The sequence below is a fragment of the Gobio gobio genome (assembly GCF_949357685.1).
Source record: "Gobio gobio genome assembly, chromosome: 23".
Taxonomy (NCBI): domain Eukaryota; kingdom Metazoa; phylum Chordata; class Actinopteri; order Cypriniformes; family Gobionidae; genus Gobio; species Gobio gobio.
Genome location: NC_137119.1, coordinates 34,828,498 through 34,845,053, shown reverse-complemented (window position 1 = coordinate 34,845,053; position 16,556 = coordinate 34,828,498). Strand labels below are relative to the sequence as shown.

The 16,556-nt window shown below is 37.7% G+C and overlaps 2 protein-coding genes across 2 annotated transcripts; one reads left to right on the top strand and one right to left on the bottom strand.

Moving 5' to 3' along the window:
• Window positions 1-388: 388 nt before the first annotated feature.
• On the bottom strand, window positions 389-2,458 carry LOC307119384 (uncharacterized protein). Its single transcript, XM_079805626.1, has 5 exons — window positions 2,330-2,458; window positions 1,638-1,746; window positions 1,424-1,543; window positions 1,270-1,348; window positions 389-1,178 (listed from the first exon to the last, which is right to left on the bottom strand). The coding sequence occupies exons 1-5, from the start codon at window positions 2,425-2,427 to the stop codon at window positions 1,087-1,089; spliced, it is 498 nt and encodes a 165-aa protein (XP_079661752.1). The 5' UTR covers window positions 2,428-2,458; the 3' UTR covers window positions 389-1,086.
• Window positions 2,459-7,097: 4,639 nt separating this feature from the next.
• Window positions 7,098-16,290, top strand: steap2 (STEAP family member 2, metalloreductase). Its single transcript, XM_079805622.1, has 5 exons — window positions 7,098-7,235; window positions 7,927-8,465; window positions 12,579-13,106; window positions 14,191-14,355; window positions 14,446-16,290. Exons 2-5 carry the CDS (start codon window positions 7,965-7,967, stop codon window positions 14,728-14,730), a joined length of 1,479 nt encoding a protein of 492 aa, XP_079661748.1. The 5' UTR covers window positions 7,098-7,235; window positions 7,927-7,964; the 3' UTR covers window positions 14,731-16,290.
• Window positions 16,291-16,556: the final 266 nt, after the last annotated feature.

Genomic DNA, 16,556 nt, shown 5'->3' with positions numbered 1-16,556 from the left:
CAGCTGTTCATGTTAGTTAGTGTAACTGCAGTGCATTAACTAATGTTAACAAGATTTTAATAATGCATTAGTAAATGTTGAAATTAACATTATCAAAGATAAATAAATGCTATATAAGTGCAGTTCATTATTAGTTAATGTTAACTAGTTAACTAATGAACCTTATTGTAAAGTGTTACCATATTACATAATATTCTGATATCAAATGATGCTTTTAGAAAAATTAACTTTTGCTTTTGATCGATTTAATGCAACCTTCCTCAATAAAAAGATTCATTTCTTTAAAAAAAAGAAGTCCTGCTGACCCCAAACATTTGAATGGTACACCCCTGTCAACAAGCCATCAATAATATTAGTCCATATTCAAAAGAAAGAGACCGTTATTTTTAAATATGTATACTGGTTAAAAATTTATTTTGTCAATTCAAAATGAATAAACATGAAGAAACAGTTCTATATAGAACCTTAAAGGGTTCTGTCAGCGCTTCATATATAGAACCTTTAGGGGTTCCCATAATGGGATCATTTTGTGGATTTAGTTTTTATTAAAGGTAGGGTAGGCAACTTTCTTTTATACTGGTTGAAACTCTCTTCGCATCCTGATGGCAATAGAAGTGGTCTAAATATTAAATATATCATACTGTGGCATATCTACATATATCTTCTGTGGAAGTCACAGGACCAAAAAATGTTTCCTACCTGCCTGTCGATATGGATTTCCATACCTCTGCGCACCCTGCTCATGCAGACATCACACGTCACATCACACGCTGTTCACGTCTTCAGACTCGGATTTATACGTTTCTACGTCAATCATGTGTTTTGGAGGAGGTGTGGCTTTGGAGATGCTCTGAAGGGAGGGTGGGATCTTATGCTTTCAAAGCTATAGCCTGTCCGAAATTGTCTACCCTACCTTTAATTCATTTTGTTTTAATTTCTCCTTTCATAGAGCCTTTTTGTCATAAGAGGGTTCTTTAAAATGGAGTCAAGAACCCTAGTGTTCTGTATAGAAAGCTTTGAACCTTTTTTCTTACAGTGTAAAAGCCACGAAAGTCCAATTTTGGTATAAAAATCACTGTTTCAGTGCTAGTAGATGGTACAGTTAGCAGATGACCGTTGAGTGCACAGGAAGTCACTGGTGATCTCTTTATATCCTGGAGCTTCAGTAAGACCGCTGCCTGCACACAGACAATAAACCTCAGAAGCTGGTTTTGTCTATATATAATGTTGTTTAATTAATCAAGTGCAACATGCTGTAGTTTGACCTACCTTCCACTAAGTTGTAGAGGTTACAATAGTTGGTGCCGTGATCTGTGACAGCATACCAGGTCTCTGACACTGACATTGCCTGGAGAACAAGTTAAAACGGGTTATTTTGTTGGTCAAACATGATACTACATCTAATTTAGTTCCAAACACTTACAGACACATGGCAATGTGTAAAAAATCCATAGGAGACTAGTCTGAAGTTGATGTCATCCACATATTTCTTTACTGGCGTTGTGTGTTTGGCCGATATGAAGTGCACAGATGCAGATTGCAACTTCATAAGAGAGAAGGAGCAAAATATTCATATAAATTATACAGAAAAATATATAGGCCTACACAGACACATCTCCTTGCATCAAAACACACACCTTGTAGAGGCACTTCTCTCCTCCCGCGGCACAGGTCGAGACTGTCCTCCACTTTTTAATCTGTGAGACCAGAGCTTCATACACACTCCTGCAAGGGAGACTGAAATACCTGGGAAAAGCCAAACACAAGTTTTCAATCGTTAAAACTGTATACAAATACTGCCACCTAGTGGAAACCGAAGCTATTGCACTGCACACTAAAATTAAATGTATAGTACACAAACACTCAAATAGCTAAATCTAATTAGGAAAAGCTGTTTTCTATAGAACTATATAATTGTAATTTTCCCCCAAATAAAATTTAATGTAAATATCATTCATAATAAGAATAATTAAATATTAAATACATTAAACAAAGTATAAACATTATAACCAAATATAGAACAGATAAAAAAAAAAAAAACGGATCAATTTTACTTTTATAAAACATGTTAATATAAAGTAAAACTTGATCTTTAAGCAACTGGAAACAAAACTATTAGAAAACATCAAGATTTAAAAAAATCATCTAATCAAAACCTTATATCATACAAATATAAACATTAATATAAATATGAATATAAACATTTCATTTTCTTTTCAACTGTTTACATTCTCCTGTGTAAATCTAATACTAAAAATGTTTATTCTTTTATCCCGAATTTTTTTTTTTCTTTAAATAAAAAGTAAAAGAAATGAGTATGATACTTTACCACTCGACTTTGCACTGTGCATGTAGAGGTCCTGCGGAGCAGAATTCAGATGTTCCTATTGTCACAATACCAAAAAAGAGCAAGTTAGAGAAACGCATGGTTATTCTGCAGTCCCGTTTGGCAACCAGTTCAGTCAATGCTGAAAGTTTTTGAGAGGTCTTTACAGGAAAGAAACAGAATCATAGGATGGTCATGAGTGAGGCTGCGAGGGAAATTGACAAATTTAATTAGAGCATCAACTGAGCTCTCAAAAAAGAAACAGGCCTACAGGGTGTGTGAAGGTTGAGCTCAAAAATAAGTCTCTATCTGAGAGTGAGAACGATTACATTTTTAAAGTGAGTTTGCAGACATACAATTAAAGTCACTCTTTCCCTGATGTGCGTTTCCCTCAAGGAAAAAAACCCCTCATATTCTTAATAGACTTTAAACCTATTTAAACTGAGGATCAGAAACTGGAACAAACATTAGGAATTCGGTAAAAACAAAAAAAAATTGTAGGACAGTTTGGACAAGATCAGGGAGAAACTTGTAAAGTTTATCCAAATGGGAAAATTATGTCATAATTTATTCACCCTCATGTTGTTCCAAACCTATATCACTTTCCCACACACACACACACACACACACACACACACACACACACACACACACACACACACACACACACACACACACACACACACACACACACACACACACACACACACACACACACACACACACACACACACACACACACACACACACACACACACACACACACACACACACACACACACACACACACACACACACACACACACACACACACACACACATGTTTGTTTTTGTGAAATGTGAGGACATTCCATAGGCGTAATGGTTTTTATACCGTACAAACCGTATTTTCTATCCCCTTACACTGCCCCTGCCCCTAAACCTAGCCCTCACAGGAGACTGTGCAGTTCACTTTCTGTGAAAAAAACCTTGTTCTGTGTGATTTATAAGCATTTTGAAAAGTGAGGACATGGGGAACGTCCTCATATTTCACCCTCTTTTTGTAATACCTGTGTCATACCCATGTCATTATACACATTTGTGTCCTGATATTTCACAAAAACATGCCCACACACACACACACACACACACACACACACACACACACACACACACACACACACACACACACACACACACACACACACACACACACACACACACACACACACACACACACACACACACACACACACACACACACACACACACACACACACACATTGAATGAAAGTCAATGGGGTCCAATGTCAAATATCATCTTATGACATTAATATTAAATATTACTGGTCAATATCAAATATTACTGGTATTACTATCCTACTACCACACACAACACAACACACATTGAATGAAAGTCAATGGGGTCCAATGTCAAATATCAAATATCTTCTTTTGTTTTAAAGTCGTCATGAAATCAAAATTGATAAAATAATTTTTATACTGCACAAATTATTTTATCCCCTAACCCTGCTCCTAAACCTACCCATCACAGAAAGTTTTCAGCATTTTTAAATTTTCAAAAAACATAATCTCATATGATTTTGAAGCTGTTTTCCTCATGGGGACCAAAAAAAATTCCCCACAAGGTCAGATATTACTGGTATTACTACACTCTAAAAAATGCTGGGTTAAAAATAACCCAAGTTGGGTTGAAAATGGACCAACCCAAATGGTTGTTTTAACCCAGTATTTAAGGTTGTTTTAACCCAGTGGTTGGGTTAAATGTTTGCTTAAAACAACCCAAATTGCATTATTTTTAACCCAGCATTTTTTAGAGTGTATCCTTGTGGGGACATTTGGTCCCCATGTCGGGAATACCAGGACCACACACACAAATACAACACACAACACACACATGCAACAAGCAACACACACATTGAATGAAAGTCAATGGGGTCCAATGTCAAATATCTTCTTTTGTTTCAAAGTCGTCATGAAATCAAAATTGACAAAATAATGTTTTTTATACTCCACAAACTGTATATCCCCTAAACCAACCCTACTCCCAAACCTACCCATCACAGAAAACTCTCTGCATTTTTACATTTTCATGATTTTTTTTAAGCTGACACACACTGAATGAAAGTTAAAGGGGTCCAATATCTTCTTTTGTTTTAAAGTTGTCATGAAATCAAAATGGACCAGATGCAGATACAACTTATTTTTCACTTTTGGAAGAAAATGATGCACATTAGTGCATTTTTACACTGTTGCTTTATAGAAACCAACACAAAAACGGCCTCAAACCAAGCTTTTGTACTCTACCAACACAATGCACAAACTGGTACGCAGCAAGTCATATCATATTCCTCAGACCTCCTCGCACACACTCCTCAAGTATGTCCTGCAGCATTACAGTCTCACAGGAAATGGCTCTTACCATTCTGGTCAGGGACAACATGCTTGCTGTTTTTGCAGGCCTGAAGCTGCTGTCTTGGCACAGAAGTTGAAGAAGAAGAAGAAGAGGGGTAAACAGCAGTGTGTGAACTCATCGGAGGGCTGGAGGGAAGAGCGAAGATGCTATTTTTGGGGAAACTGACATGTTGTCGTCAGCATGCTCTTGCTGTGGGCTCTCTCTCGGTCCACACTCTTGCCAAAGAACCTTAAGGTATCACAGATTTTGATACAAAGTCAAGCAGTAAATGTCACAGTCTATCCATCTATCTATCTATCTATCTATCTATCTATCTATCTATCTATCTATCTATCTATCTATCTATCTATCTATCTATCTATCTATCTATCTATCTATCTATCTATCTATCTATCTATCTATCTATCTATCTATCTATCTATCTATCTATCTATCTATCTATCTATCTATCTATCTATCTATTCTCTGTTTTTGGCCTTTGAGTGAGAAATCATTATTTGCAATTTCCCATTAATCTTGTTTGCATCCCATAGCAGGGATTTTAATTGTAATGAATTTTTCAATCCCTCTGACGTGAAAATGTCATCAGCTTCTTGGCTTTTGGCTGAAAGGGTTTTGTCACAGTGCATTGCTCTTTCATTGTTCACCTGTGATGTGCAATTCATTGTGGCCAGATTACAAGCTTTGCATTGTGTTAAAAACAGGAACAAAATCTAATTTGAACCTTTGTCCTTGTGAAGTGAACAAAATACTCATATTATTTTGTTATTAATATTTAATACACAGAAAAAAACTGGTTTTTAATGTGGTCTGTTAAAGTTTGTATAGAAATCCTACTCTTAAGAGATGTATACATTCAGGCATAATTGATGATTTTGGTTGGATTTTAACTAACAAACTTTCCAAAAAAACATTTAAAATAATGGCAAATTGAATTTAAATAAATAAAAAAAGAATACTTTTTATTTGGGGGGTCAGAGCATCTCCAAAACTGCAGCTCTTGTGGGGTGTTCCTGGTCTGCAGTGGTCAGTATCTCTCAAAAGTGGTCCGAAGGAACAGTGGTGAACCGGCGACAGGGTCATGGGCATTGCAGTTTGTTGTGTATGCATATCCGCAGACCAGTCAGGGTGGCCATGCTGACCCCTGTCCATCACCGAAAGCTCCAACAGTGGGAACGTGAGCATCAGACCTGGACCATGGAGCAATTTAAGAAGGTGGCCTGGTCTGTTTAATCACGTTTTCTTTTACATCACGTGTATGGCCGGGTGTGTGTGTGTCACTTACCCAGGATGCACTATGGGAATTAGGCAAGCCGGCAGGGGCAGTGATGCTTTGGGCAATGTTCTGTTGCGAAACCTTGGGTCCTGCTATGCCTGTGGATGTACCACCTACCTAAGCATTGCATTTCTCTTTGGCATTTAATGGACACAAAGCTTGTTTATGTCCATAATTAAATATTTAAATATTGTTACATAAACAAACTGCATTCAAATAGTCTCTATCACTAGCATAATTTGCATGAAAAAGGTTTAAACTGCTGAAGGGTATTTTATGTGTATTTTGATGAAAATAGAAAACTTTGGATGAAAATTAACTATTTTAGCCTAATTACCTGAACTACATCTCGTAAAACAGCACTTTTGTTTTCACCACCTTGTTTTCCAATAAAAACATTTTTAAAGTGTATTTTCTCAAAGACACAAGGGTGGTTCATTACCTTGTTATGGGGCTTGAACCTACTGACGAGCCTAGATGTGTATTACTGCAGCGGACTGCCTTCACACAGCAGATGCTGCAGCACTCCAACATGTAAGAGCATAGGAACTGAATAAAGAAGAAGAACGGCCATTGATAAGGAAACGGTGTTTACCGTGAGTAGGGGTATGGCGGCCCAGAAGTTTTTTATAAATAGTCAAAAACGAACGGTCTAAATAATAATTACTGTGTATGTTTAAAATAATGGCTGTTACAAGTTTCTACATGTATTTGTAAGGAATAAATTATTTTAGGATCCTTGTTCAAGCAACGCCATGACGTTTTTGTCACGTGCTGATTGTTTTTCCTCTCAGCGCCGATCAGGATGGACCAATCACGCTCGTTTGTGATGAGGGTATCCACTCAATTATTTAATAAAGATTCCTAGCAGGGATTTCTATTTGTTTGACAGGTTAAAATATAATAAAATGAATAGATTAAAATGATTAGACAATTACGAGCACAGATATTTCCAATTAAATGAAAAGCGTTCTGAAATTGTGTTTAAATCAATGTGGAACTCGGCTGCTTGAGCCTCCACGCGCCCCCTGGAGGTAATATCACGTATTGGCTAATAACAGCTGCCGCTCAATGAAAGAGACGCCGATTCCCCGAATGCGAATATAGCAGTGGGTCATTACAAATCAAACGGACAGAGGGCGGGGAAACAGTCACCGGTGAGGGACATATACATCTCATCCGTTTGCTCGATGGTGTCACGGCAGAGTCCATTACAGGTAACGTTATAAATAACCTTGAAATGTTTTTCGCAATTGCATGCAATCGGGTGCGTCATCCTCTATTCTACGCTAATAATGCGTGATTTAGAGAGCAACCGTTACCTGCCACTGCAATTATATAGATATTGTTTCTGTTCTTCTTTTTATGAATAAACAATGATTTATGTTCTGCTGTTTCCACATGAGCAGACAGTCACGTTTGGCGCTCTAACAGGTCACACAGCCTGTCTGAGATTTCAAAGTCATAGAATATTATTGAATACAGAATTCTATTCTATTCTGGCATACCTGTTAACATTTAAAACAGGGAACCTTACACCATGCATCCAACCTGTGGATCTTAAAATTATCTTTCAACATTTACTTAATAACATTTGCACATTTGTTTATAATTGTGATTGCCATTAGATTTGTATTACTTTAATACAATAATGTAATCATCCTGTCTGGACACAGTACAAAAAACAGTACAAGAACACACACACACACACACACACACACACACACACACACACACACACACACACACACACACACACACACACACACACACACACACACACACACACACACACACACACACACACACACACAAATTTTGGGGTACAAGTTTAGAGACATTCCCTTTTAACTAAATGGCACAAAATAAGCATCTGAGATATATTTTAACTAAGTATTATTCCATTAGTGTCTTAAGATACAGTACCAGGTGCTTTGGGCCTGAAAATGGACTCTATTTCCCTGCTGGGCAGCAGCCCGGCCAGCACCAAAGTTTGCTTCCTACCCAACGGGCTGAAGAGCGTTTCCAAGGAGGCATCTGGCAAGCCCACAGTCGGCATCATCGGCTCTGGGGACTTCTCCAAAAGCCTGACCCTCCGGCTGCTCCGCAGTGGGTTTCATGTGGTGGTGGGGAGCCGACAGCCCAAGAGAGCGGCCGAGTCGTTCCCGCATGTGGTAGACGTGACCCATCACGAGGACGCAGTGGGGAAGGCCAACATCGTGTTCTTGGCCATTCGCCGAGAGCACTATTCCTCTCTCTGGGACATCAAGCACCTGCTGGCAGGAAAAATACTGGTGGACGTCAGCAACAACAGACGGGTGAACCAGTTTCCAGAATCAAACGCAGAATACCTAGCCTCCCTATTCCCAGAATCCATTGTGGTCAAAGGCTTCAATGTGATCTCGTCCTGGGCCATGCAGTCAGGCCCCAGAGACTCCAGTCGACAGGTATGTTGTACTTTGATAGCCACATCAACACTCAGGAAAGTCTAAAGGTTTTAAACACGCTGAGCCAAAGAACTCGCTTAGCAAACGGGGCAAATTAAAACACAAAGCTCAAAATGTTCAAATTGTTTGGCAGAGCTTCAGAACATCTCTAAAAATAAAAGGTTCTATATGGCACCAAAAATGGTTCTTGGCTCGTAATCATAGGGGAACCTTTTTTAGTGCTATATAGCACCAATTTTGGAGTTTTCAGTGGTTCTTCGGCAGTTCTTCAGAGGTTCTTCACCGGTTCTTTGACTAAGAACCGCTGAAGAAACACTGAAGCACCAAAATTGGTGCTATATAGCACTAAAAAAGGTTCCCCTATGATTACGAGCCAAGAACCATTTTTGGTGCCATATAGAACCTTTTTTTTTTAGAGTGTATACACATTCACACAACAACAGAATATGGTTGTCAATCCTGTATTTGAGTCCTTAAAGGCACAGTATGTAAGATTTTTGGATTAAAATATCCACAGCATTATATATTTTGTTGACTTGTGTACTTACATTATCCCAAATGTTTCCAAGAATGTTTAAATCCAGAGAAAATAAGCAATTTTAACCAGGACACGGATCGTGTCAGTGACGTCATACCTGCCTTACCCTCGCTTTAATATATTTTGTGCTTTATTAGGCAAGGGAACAACTGTTTGGATACATTTATAGACAGAAAACTAATTATTGCACAGTAATACAGCATTTCTGTTTTGAAATTAATTGCATGACATTTAGCAACACAAGCATCCAGCATTTATTGATATATTCCGTAGACCGTAAAAAATATGGACAACGTGACTTAATTCGCTTCTGCTGAAGAAAAGTGAAGCCTGCGGAGGTCCGAATATGGCTCTTACATTTTGCGTAGATTTGGGACAGAATCTGCGCAGTAGAGAGCAGGAATAATAGCAGCGATATCAAAAGCCCACCCACACTCTCGCAGATGCAGAACAAATCATTATGTCAGTGTGAAATAAACAGTTATGGAAATGTAGAAATTAAAGCTAAAGCTCCACTCTCCTCCCGAAAATTCCGAAAAAGTCAGTTGGTGCCTCAGTGACTACTTCACTCAGAGAAGCTGTCAATCTCAGCTGTCAATCATGACGTCACACCCCCCGCATCAAATAACGAACTAAAACTAAACTTATTTAAAAAACGAACACTTAGAGCGTCTGGCGCAAGTGATTTCAATGTTAAGTCAATGGAAAGGCGCGTTGACGCGCGTCTCGAAGTCCCGCGGCGCGAAGGACGCGAATCCGCCTCATTCGCGCGAATGACGCAAATTGGACGTGAATTGAGAGTCTTGCGCGATGCGCGCGTTACATGCGAGTGTTGCTTTTGTGCATTCACGCGTTTGAAGCGAATTCGCGTCTGACGCCTGAGTTGAAAAATTTGAACTTTGGAGTCAATTCGCGCTGCGTTAACCAATCAGGAGCCTGCTCGCTGCGGTCATGTGGTAAAGTGACGTGATGAGAAACCCTGCATAATTTAAAAATACTACTATTGTGTCATAAAATGTAGTTTTAAGACTTTTTCAGGTGAGAATGTAGTTGTTTAGAGCTCAAATCTGTGGTTCAGGTTATTTATAAAGAGAGCGCCTATTTAAAAAAATAATCTTGTGTTTTTGGAGTTGTGAGATCCAGGCGATCACCGGGCACTCACCGCTCATAACCCCGGCGAGAGCAGCCCTTCCTCGGCTAGTCCTTCTGACGTTTGCCGCAGGCTCTGATGTCCTGTAGTGGTGCATCTTGTGTAGATCTAACGCGATCTTTGGTGTCATGAATCTATAATTTGTTGTCTGCCAAATAGTTTTGACTGAGGGCAAAGAGAAATTTCATAACTTTATTTTTTAAGGATATTTAAATATACATGCAGTAAAGATAATGCAGGAGTTGCCTGGACCACATTTGTGTGGCTATTAATGTTTAATATATATTTTTAATGAAAATTAAAAGAGGCAGAGTGGTGTTTTATGACATATTTCTCCTGGAGTGCCTTGAACGCGTGTCAACTTCCAGCGCTTGATTTCTACGCGCGTTCAATTCGCCGCGGACGCGTGAATGCATTCAAAATGTTCACGCGTGAAACTAGACGTGGTAGACGCGATTTTGACGCTCTATTCGCATTTGGTGTGAACGCAGCATAACAGGAGTGCTACAGGCTTGATATATTCTAATATCAATCTAGCTTACTGCAGTGTGCAACAAGTGTCTCATAGTAGCCGTCGAGCGAACGCACAGAGTAACATTATAGTAACGTTAAGCAGAATTGGCGACTGTGGCATAATAAAAGCTCCACTGCTCTCGAGGCGTGTGTCGCACTCGTCTCTCATTAGCAATCGCTTCAGCGACCTTGTTCAGCTTCAACAGCACTCGCCCTCCTCTGCTTCATACTACAGGAACATTAATAATCTCATCCATGAACATGATTTCTGCCCGCGTCCCGTCCCGATTCTTTTCCACCGGCTGTGAGGTGAAGACGACAGCTCCCAAGATTCCGCGCTCAATCTCGGCGTCATCAAGGTACACCTTTGTTTTGAATAGGCGACCTCTAGTGGAGAAAAACTACATATTGTGCCTTTAATGCGGTTACGTTCACACGTCTACAACTGAATTAACTCCCGAAAATGCAGATAGTGATAATCACATTTACAAAAATTCTACGCAGCGGGAACTGTGAACGGAACCAAACTGAACAACTAGTATTTAAAAGAATGAAGCATTTTAACATGCATCCGAAATGTTTCTCTCTTCTTCATGTGCGGTGCAAGAAATCACAGATATCACTTGACTATTTCGTGTTGCAAGATCTTGCTAGAAAAACAGCGAAGAGCAAACACACAATAAACCGAAATAAAACCAAATGCTTTATGCTGAAAATAAGACCAAAACATTGCTCAACATGCTCAAAACAAGACATAGCCCTTGGTATGCTAATGAAACTTCTGAAGGACTTAGTATCCAATGAATGATGATGAGGAGGAGGAAGAAGATGATGAGGATTATGTCTTCTGTTCCAGCCAGCAGTAAAAGTAAATGTCTTACTTTCTGTGAAGAGCTGATTAGAATGATGAACAGATGAGCTGTCCTCTGTGGAAACTCTGTGAGCTGAAAGAGGAATAGATTTTATTAACACTATGAAAGATCCATTAAAGCCATGCCATAAACCTGCTCTTATCTCACGGTCTAATTTTAAACGCTTATAAAACTGAATTAATTCCACTTTAGTTGTGGGTTCTAGGGAATTGTTCTGTATAAAATAATTCACAGTAGTGAATTGGGAATATTTTTTTTCTGTTGTTTTCCATGCAGTGTATTTAGCTACTTGGGAGATTACTGGCCTGTACCGATAATTATTTAGTGATAATTAGATTATTTAGATAAAATACTTTACTTTCTTTTACTTTACTTTACTATTTTATGTTATTCTATAATATTTTCTTCTAAATGAAATAGAAGTAAAACACTTAAAACTAAAATCAATTGTTTTAAATGTTACAAGTGAATTAAGGCATCGCAATATTATAATCCACACAGTAAGAAAAATGTATATTCAATCAGAGATTTGTACAAGATTACATTTAAAAGTTAATTAAAGGTTAACTTTAAGTGAGCGTGATAGATACCAATAACGGATATGAAAAAACTGCAATATGAGACCAATGAGGCCATTCACAGTCTAATTTAAACCTGAAGTTGGACAACACTGATTTGGCCACCAATACAGTGCATCCGAAAAGTATTCACAGTGCTTCACTTTTTCCACATTTTGTTATGTTACAGCCTTATTCCAAAATGGATTACATTCTTATTTTTTTCTCAATTCTACAAACAATTCCCCAATATTTTCAAATATTTCAAACAAACTTCTTTCACGTTGTCATTATGGGGTATTGTTTGTAGAATTGAGGAAAAAATTATGAATTTAATCCATTTTGGAATAAGGCTGTAACATAAGAAAATGTGGAAAAAGTGAATACTTTCCGGATGCACTCTATATCCGCCTAATTGCTGTTGTGAATGAATGAACGTTTTAAAAGTAACGATTATTAATTGCCTGTAATCTCTTTATATAGGTCTATATTTGCAGTAATTCGGTGGACGCTCGACAGCAGCTCATTGAAATGGCCCGTCAGCTCAATTTCATCCCTGTGGACATGGGCGCCCTTTCCTCTGCCAAAGAGATCGAGAATATGCCACTGCATCTCTTCACAGCCTGGAAAGGACCTGTTTTGACCACCGTCGCATTGTCCATCTTCTTTTTCGCGTACTCCTTTGTGCGGGACATTATCCATCCTTATATGAAGACCAGACAGAGTTTTTTCTACAAGATTCCTCTGGAAATAGTGAACAGAACACTGCCTGTGGTGGCCATAGTTCTGCTAGCGCTGGTGTATTTAGCGGGGCAGCTTGCTGCCGTGTACCAGCTCATCTACGGGACGAAGTACCGGCGATTCCCACCCTGGTTGGAGGGCTGGCTGGAGAGCCGCAAACAGCTCGGCTTGTTGAGTTTCTTCTTTGGCTGCATACACGTGCTCTACAGCCTCTGCCTGCCCATGAGACGCTCAGAGAGATACCTGATGCTCAACATGGCCTATCAGCAGGTGTGTGTGTTTTACATCTTTGAGATCCAGCAATTCCACTGAGAAGATCCTGAACAATCTGGACTGTTTGAAGCCAATATAATAAATAATAATAATAATAAATAAAAAAGACAAAATAAATACGTTAATAAATATATACATATACAATAATAGTAATAAAAACTATATAATAATAATAATAATTAAATACAAATTAAATACATAAACAAATATATAGAGATACAATAATAGTAATACAAATTATTTAAGGAATTATTTTATTTATTAAAGTAATTATTATTATTATTAATAATATTAGTAATAATGACAATAATATATATATATATATATATATATACAATAGTAATACAAATATTATTATGATTATTATTTTATCTGTTATCTACTATTATTTTATCTTATGTATTTATTATTTATGATGATGCTACTCACAAATATTATTAATCATAATAAATAAAGGCATAAATTCATACATACATGCATATATACAGATGCAGCAACAACAATACTGCCAATATTAATAATAATATTATTGATAAGCAGTAAATTAAATATTGACCAGGCTAATAATTGTCTATTTTGAAATTATCTGCATCAGTCAATAACCTTGCCCACCCAGACAGTTTCAATGCATAATATATAATTTCTGTAATTTGTTTTATGAATTTTGAGTAAATATTTTGTTTGTTTTAGCCTTTTCAATTGATTAAATTCAGCCATTTTAATCAATGATTTTTTATGTATTTTGTTTATATGAACATTATATCAGCCTGCTCTCTAGATATCAGCATCACTCATCTCAGTCGAGCACTGATAATAATAATAATAATAATAATAATAATAATAATAATAATAATAATAATAATAATAATAATAATGCTTTCCTAGATTTTGTATTATATTTGTTATGTACCAAACCCTACTAAAATGTCATAAATTAATATACATTTAAAGTCTGTGTATGTGAAATAAATCATAAAATATACTTATATTAAAAACCTGTTGTTATATTAAAATACATTTAAGGTTATATAAAGTTATATTAAAATCATTTAAATAAATATAATGTTTTCTTTCTCTGTAGGTGCATGCCAATATAGAGAACTCATGGAACGAAGAGGAAGTTTGGAGAGTGGAGATGTACGTTTCCTTTGGCATCATGGCTCTGGGGCTCCTCTCTCTATTAGCTGTCACTTCCATCCCATCCATCCAAAACGCACTCAACTGGCGGGAGTTTAGCTTTATCCAGGTAAGACATCAGACATGGCCAGGTCATGCCACCTCGCCATCTTGCATTTTCAGACAAATATGATGTCAGTAAGCGTGTATATCCTGTCAGTCTACTCTAGGTTACATCGCCCTGCTCATTTCCACGTTCCACGCTCTGCTCTTCGGCTGGCAGCGGGCGTTTCTGGAAGAGTCTTATCGTTTCTACATGCCACCCAATTTTGTCCTGGCCCTGGTTCTACCTGTCACGGTGATAATCGGAAAAGTGGTGCTGCTGCTTCCATGTGTGAGCCGGAAGCTGAAACAGATAAGGCGTGGATTAGACCCCAATCAGAGCCGCACCAACCACGAGAGACCAGCTGCCCACTTTTCACCGGAAAGGGTCACCATCATGTGACTCCACCTCAGTTTTTAATGTCACAGTAATGGTAAACTCTCAGTCTTTTGTTTCTAGTTGTGCTAATCATACTCATAATACCTGGCCAGCGTACAGCCCATCTATTTGGATAAGGATCATGGACCAAACGGCTTGTTTGTAGTTAGTATTCCATTTCAGATGAAGAATAGGAGTTCTGTTGGAACTGCACTGGTCATGTGACCTCAATTACACCTTGAAGGAGGATGTCATGTGACTGGATGACCTGATCAAGAGCTTTATTGTATCACAAACTTAATTATGCACACACACAAAAATGTGGGGTTGGTAAAATGTCTCTTATACTTACCAAGGCTGCACTTGATTAAAGTACAATAAAATAGTAATATTGTGAAATATAATTAGAATTTGAATATATTTTAAAATGTCATTTATTCCTGTGATGGCAAAATTCTCAGCATCATCACTCCAGTCTTCGGTGTCACATGATCCCTCAGAAATAACTCTAATATGCTGATTTGGTGCTCAAGAAATGTGTATTATTGTTATTATTAATGTTGAAAACAGTTGTGCTGCTGAATATTTTTGTGGAAATGAACTTTCTTTTTTTGTTAATCAGCATGTTAACCAGCATCCAAATAGCTATTTAAGTATTGTAAAATCTCGCGAAAGGATTACACTTTAAAGGTGCAGTCAGTGATTTCTGAGAAACACTGTTGATATTAGAAATCAACCCAAACAAACACACCCCTCTTTTTATTACTCCATCCCCAAAATGCATGAACACGCAGCTCAAGAGTGGATGGCTCTTGACTGTTTATTATAGCTGTCCATCAGCTGTCTACAGTCTTTCTTCAAATCTCCCTCTTGCTCACTCTCTCCTCCCCCATCATGAGTGGACACGCCCCCTACTGCTGATTGGCTACAAATGTGTTGTGGTGTTCGGCCTGTTCAACAGCGTTTCTCAGAAATCAATTACTGCACCTTTAACTGAATTGTCAAATAACAATAATGTACAGTTTTACAGCAAATATGTAAATGTTTCAGCAAAACTAGCTTGGACAAAAGAAAATGACCTAACGTTCATGTCCCCATTTCTCCATTCTGGTATGGAAACACCCTCTTTTCTCTATCCAACCAATTCCCAATGGGAGTTCACATGTCACATTACAGAGGTTATATGAGCTGTGAATGTCATTTCATGTTGACTTTAGTATCATTTGAGCATTTTTAAATATTTGGATTAATTACATTTTCAGGTTCATATACCAACATGTCATAATGTTAGTGTCACACCAAATCTGTTTTATCATGAATTTAACATCTGTACAAGCAAAGCAGTGCCATGAAATGCTAAACCTCTGGAAATGACCTGCACAGACTCGCTGATAAACATCTCATGTTAAAAGACAGCTCTTTTCTACACTGTTTCTTGTGAAATGTGCCTGTTTTGTGTCTCTTGTCTTGTTGCACAACGCTATCTGCCTACAGTGTGCTGTTTGGGAGAGTGTGAACACTTAAACTCCTGTGCCTCACTTGATGCTTGGAGTGAGTAATAAATACAAATGTACAGTATCTCGCAAAGATGTTCTTAATACTTTTTTTTAATACATATATGCATGGCATAAAAATATTTTATCTGATTTGACCTTATCTTACACTTAAGTACTATAGTAGCCTATGGTATCAGATCTTCAATGTACACTACCATTCAAAATCTGAAGTTGGTAAGATTTTTTTAATAATTTTGAAAGAATTCTCTTATGCTAAGGCTGCATTTATTTGTTTAAAAAATACAGTGAAAAGAGGAATATTGTGAAATATTGCCACAATTCAAAATAACTGTT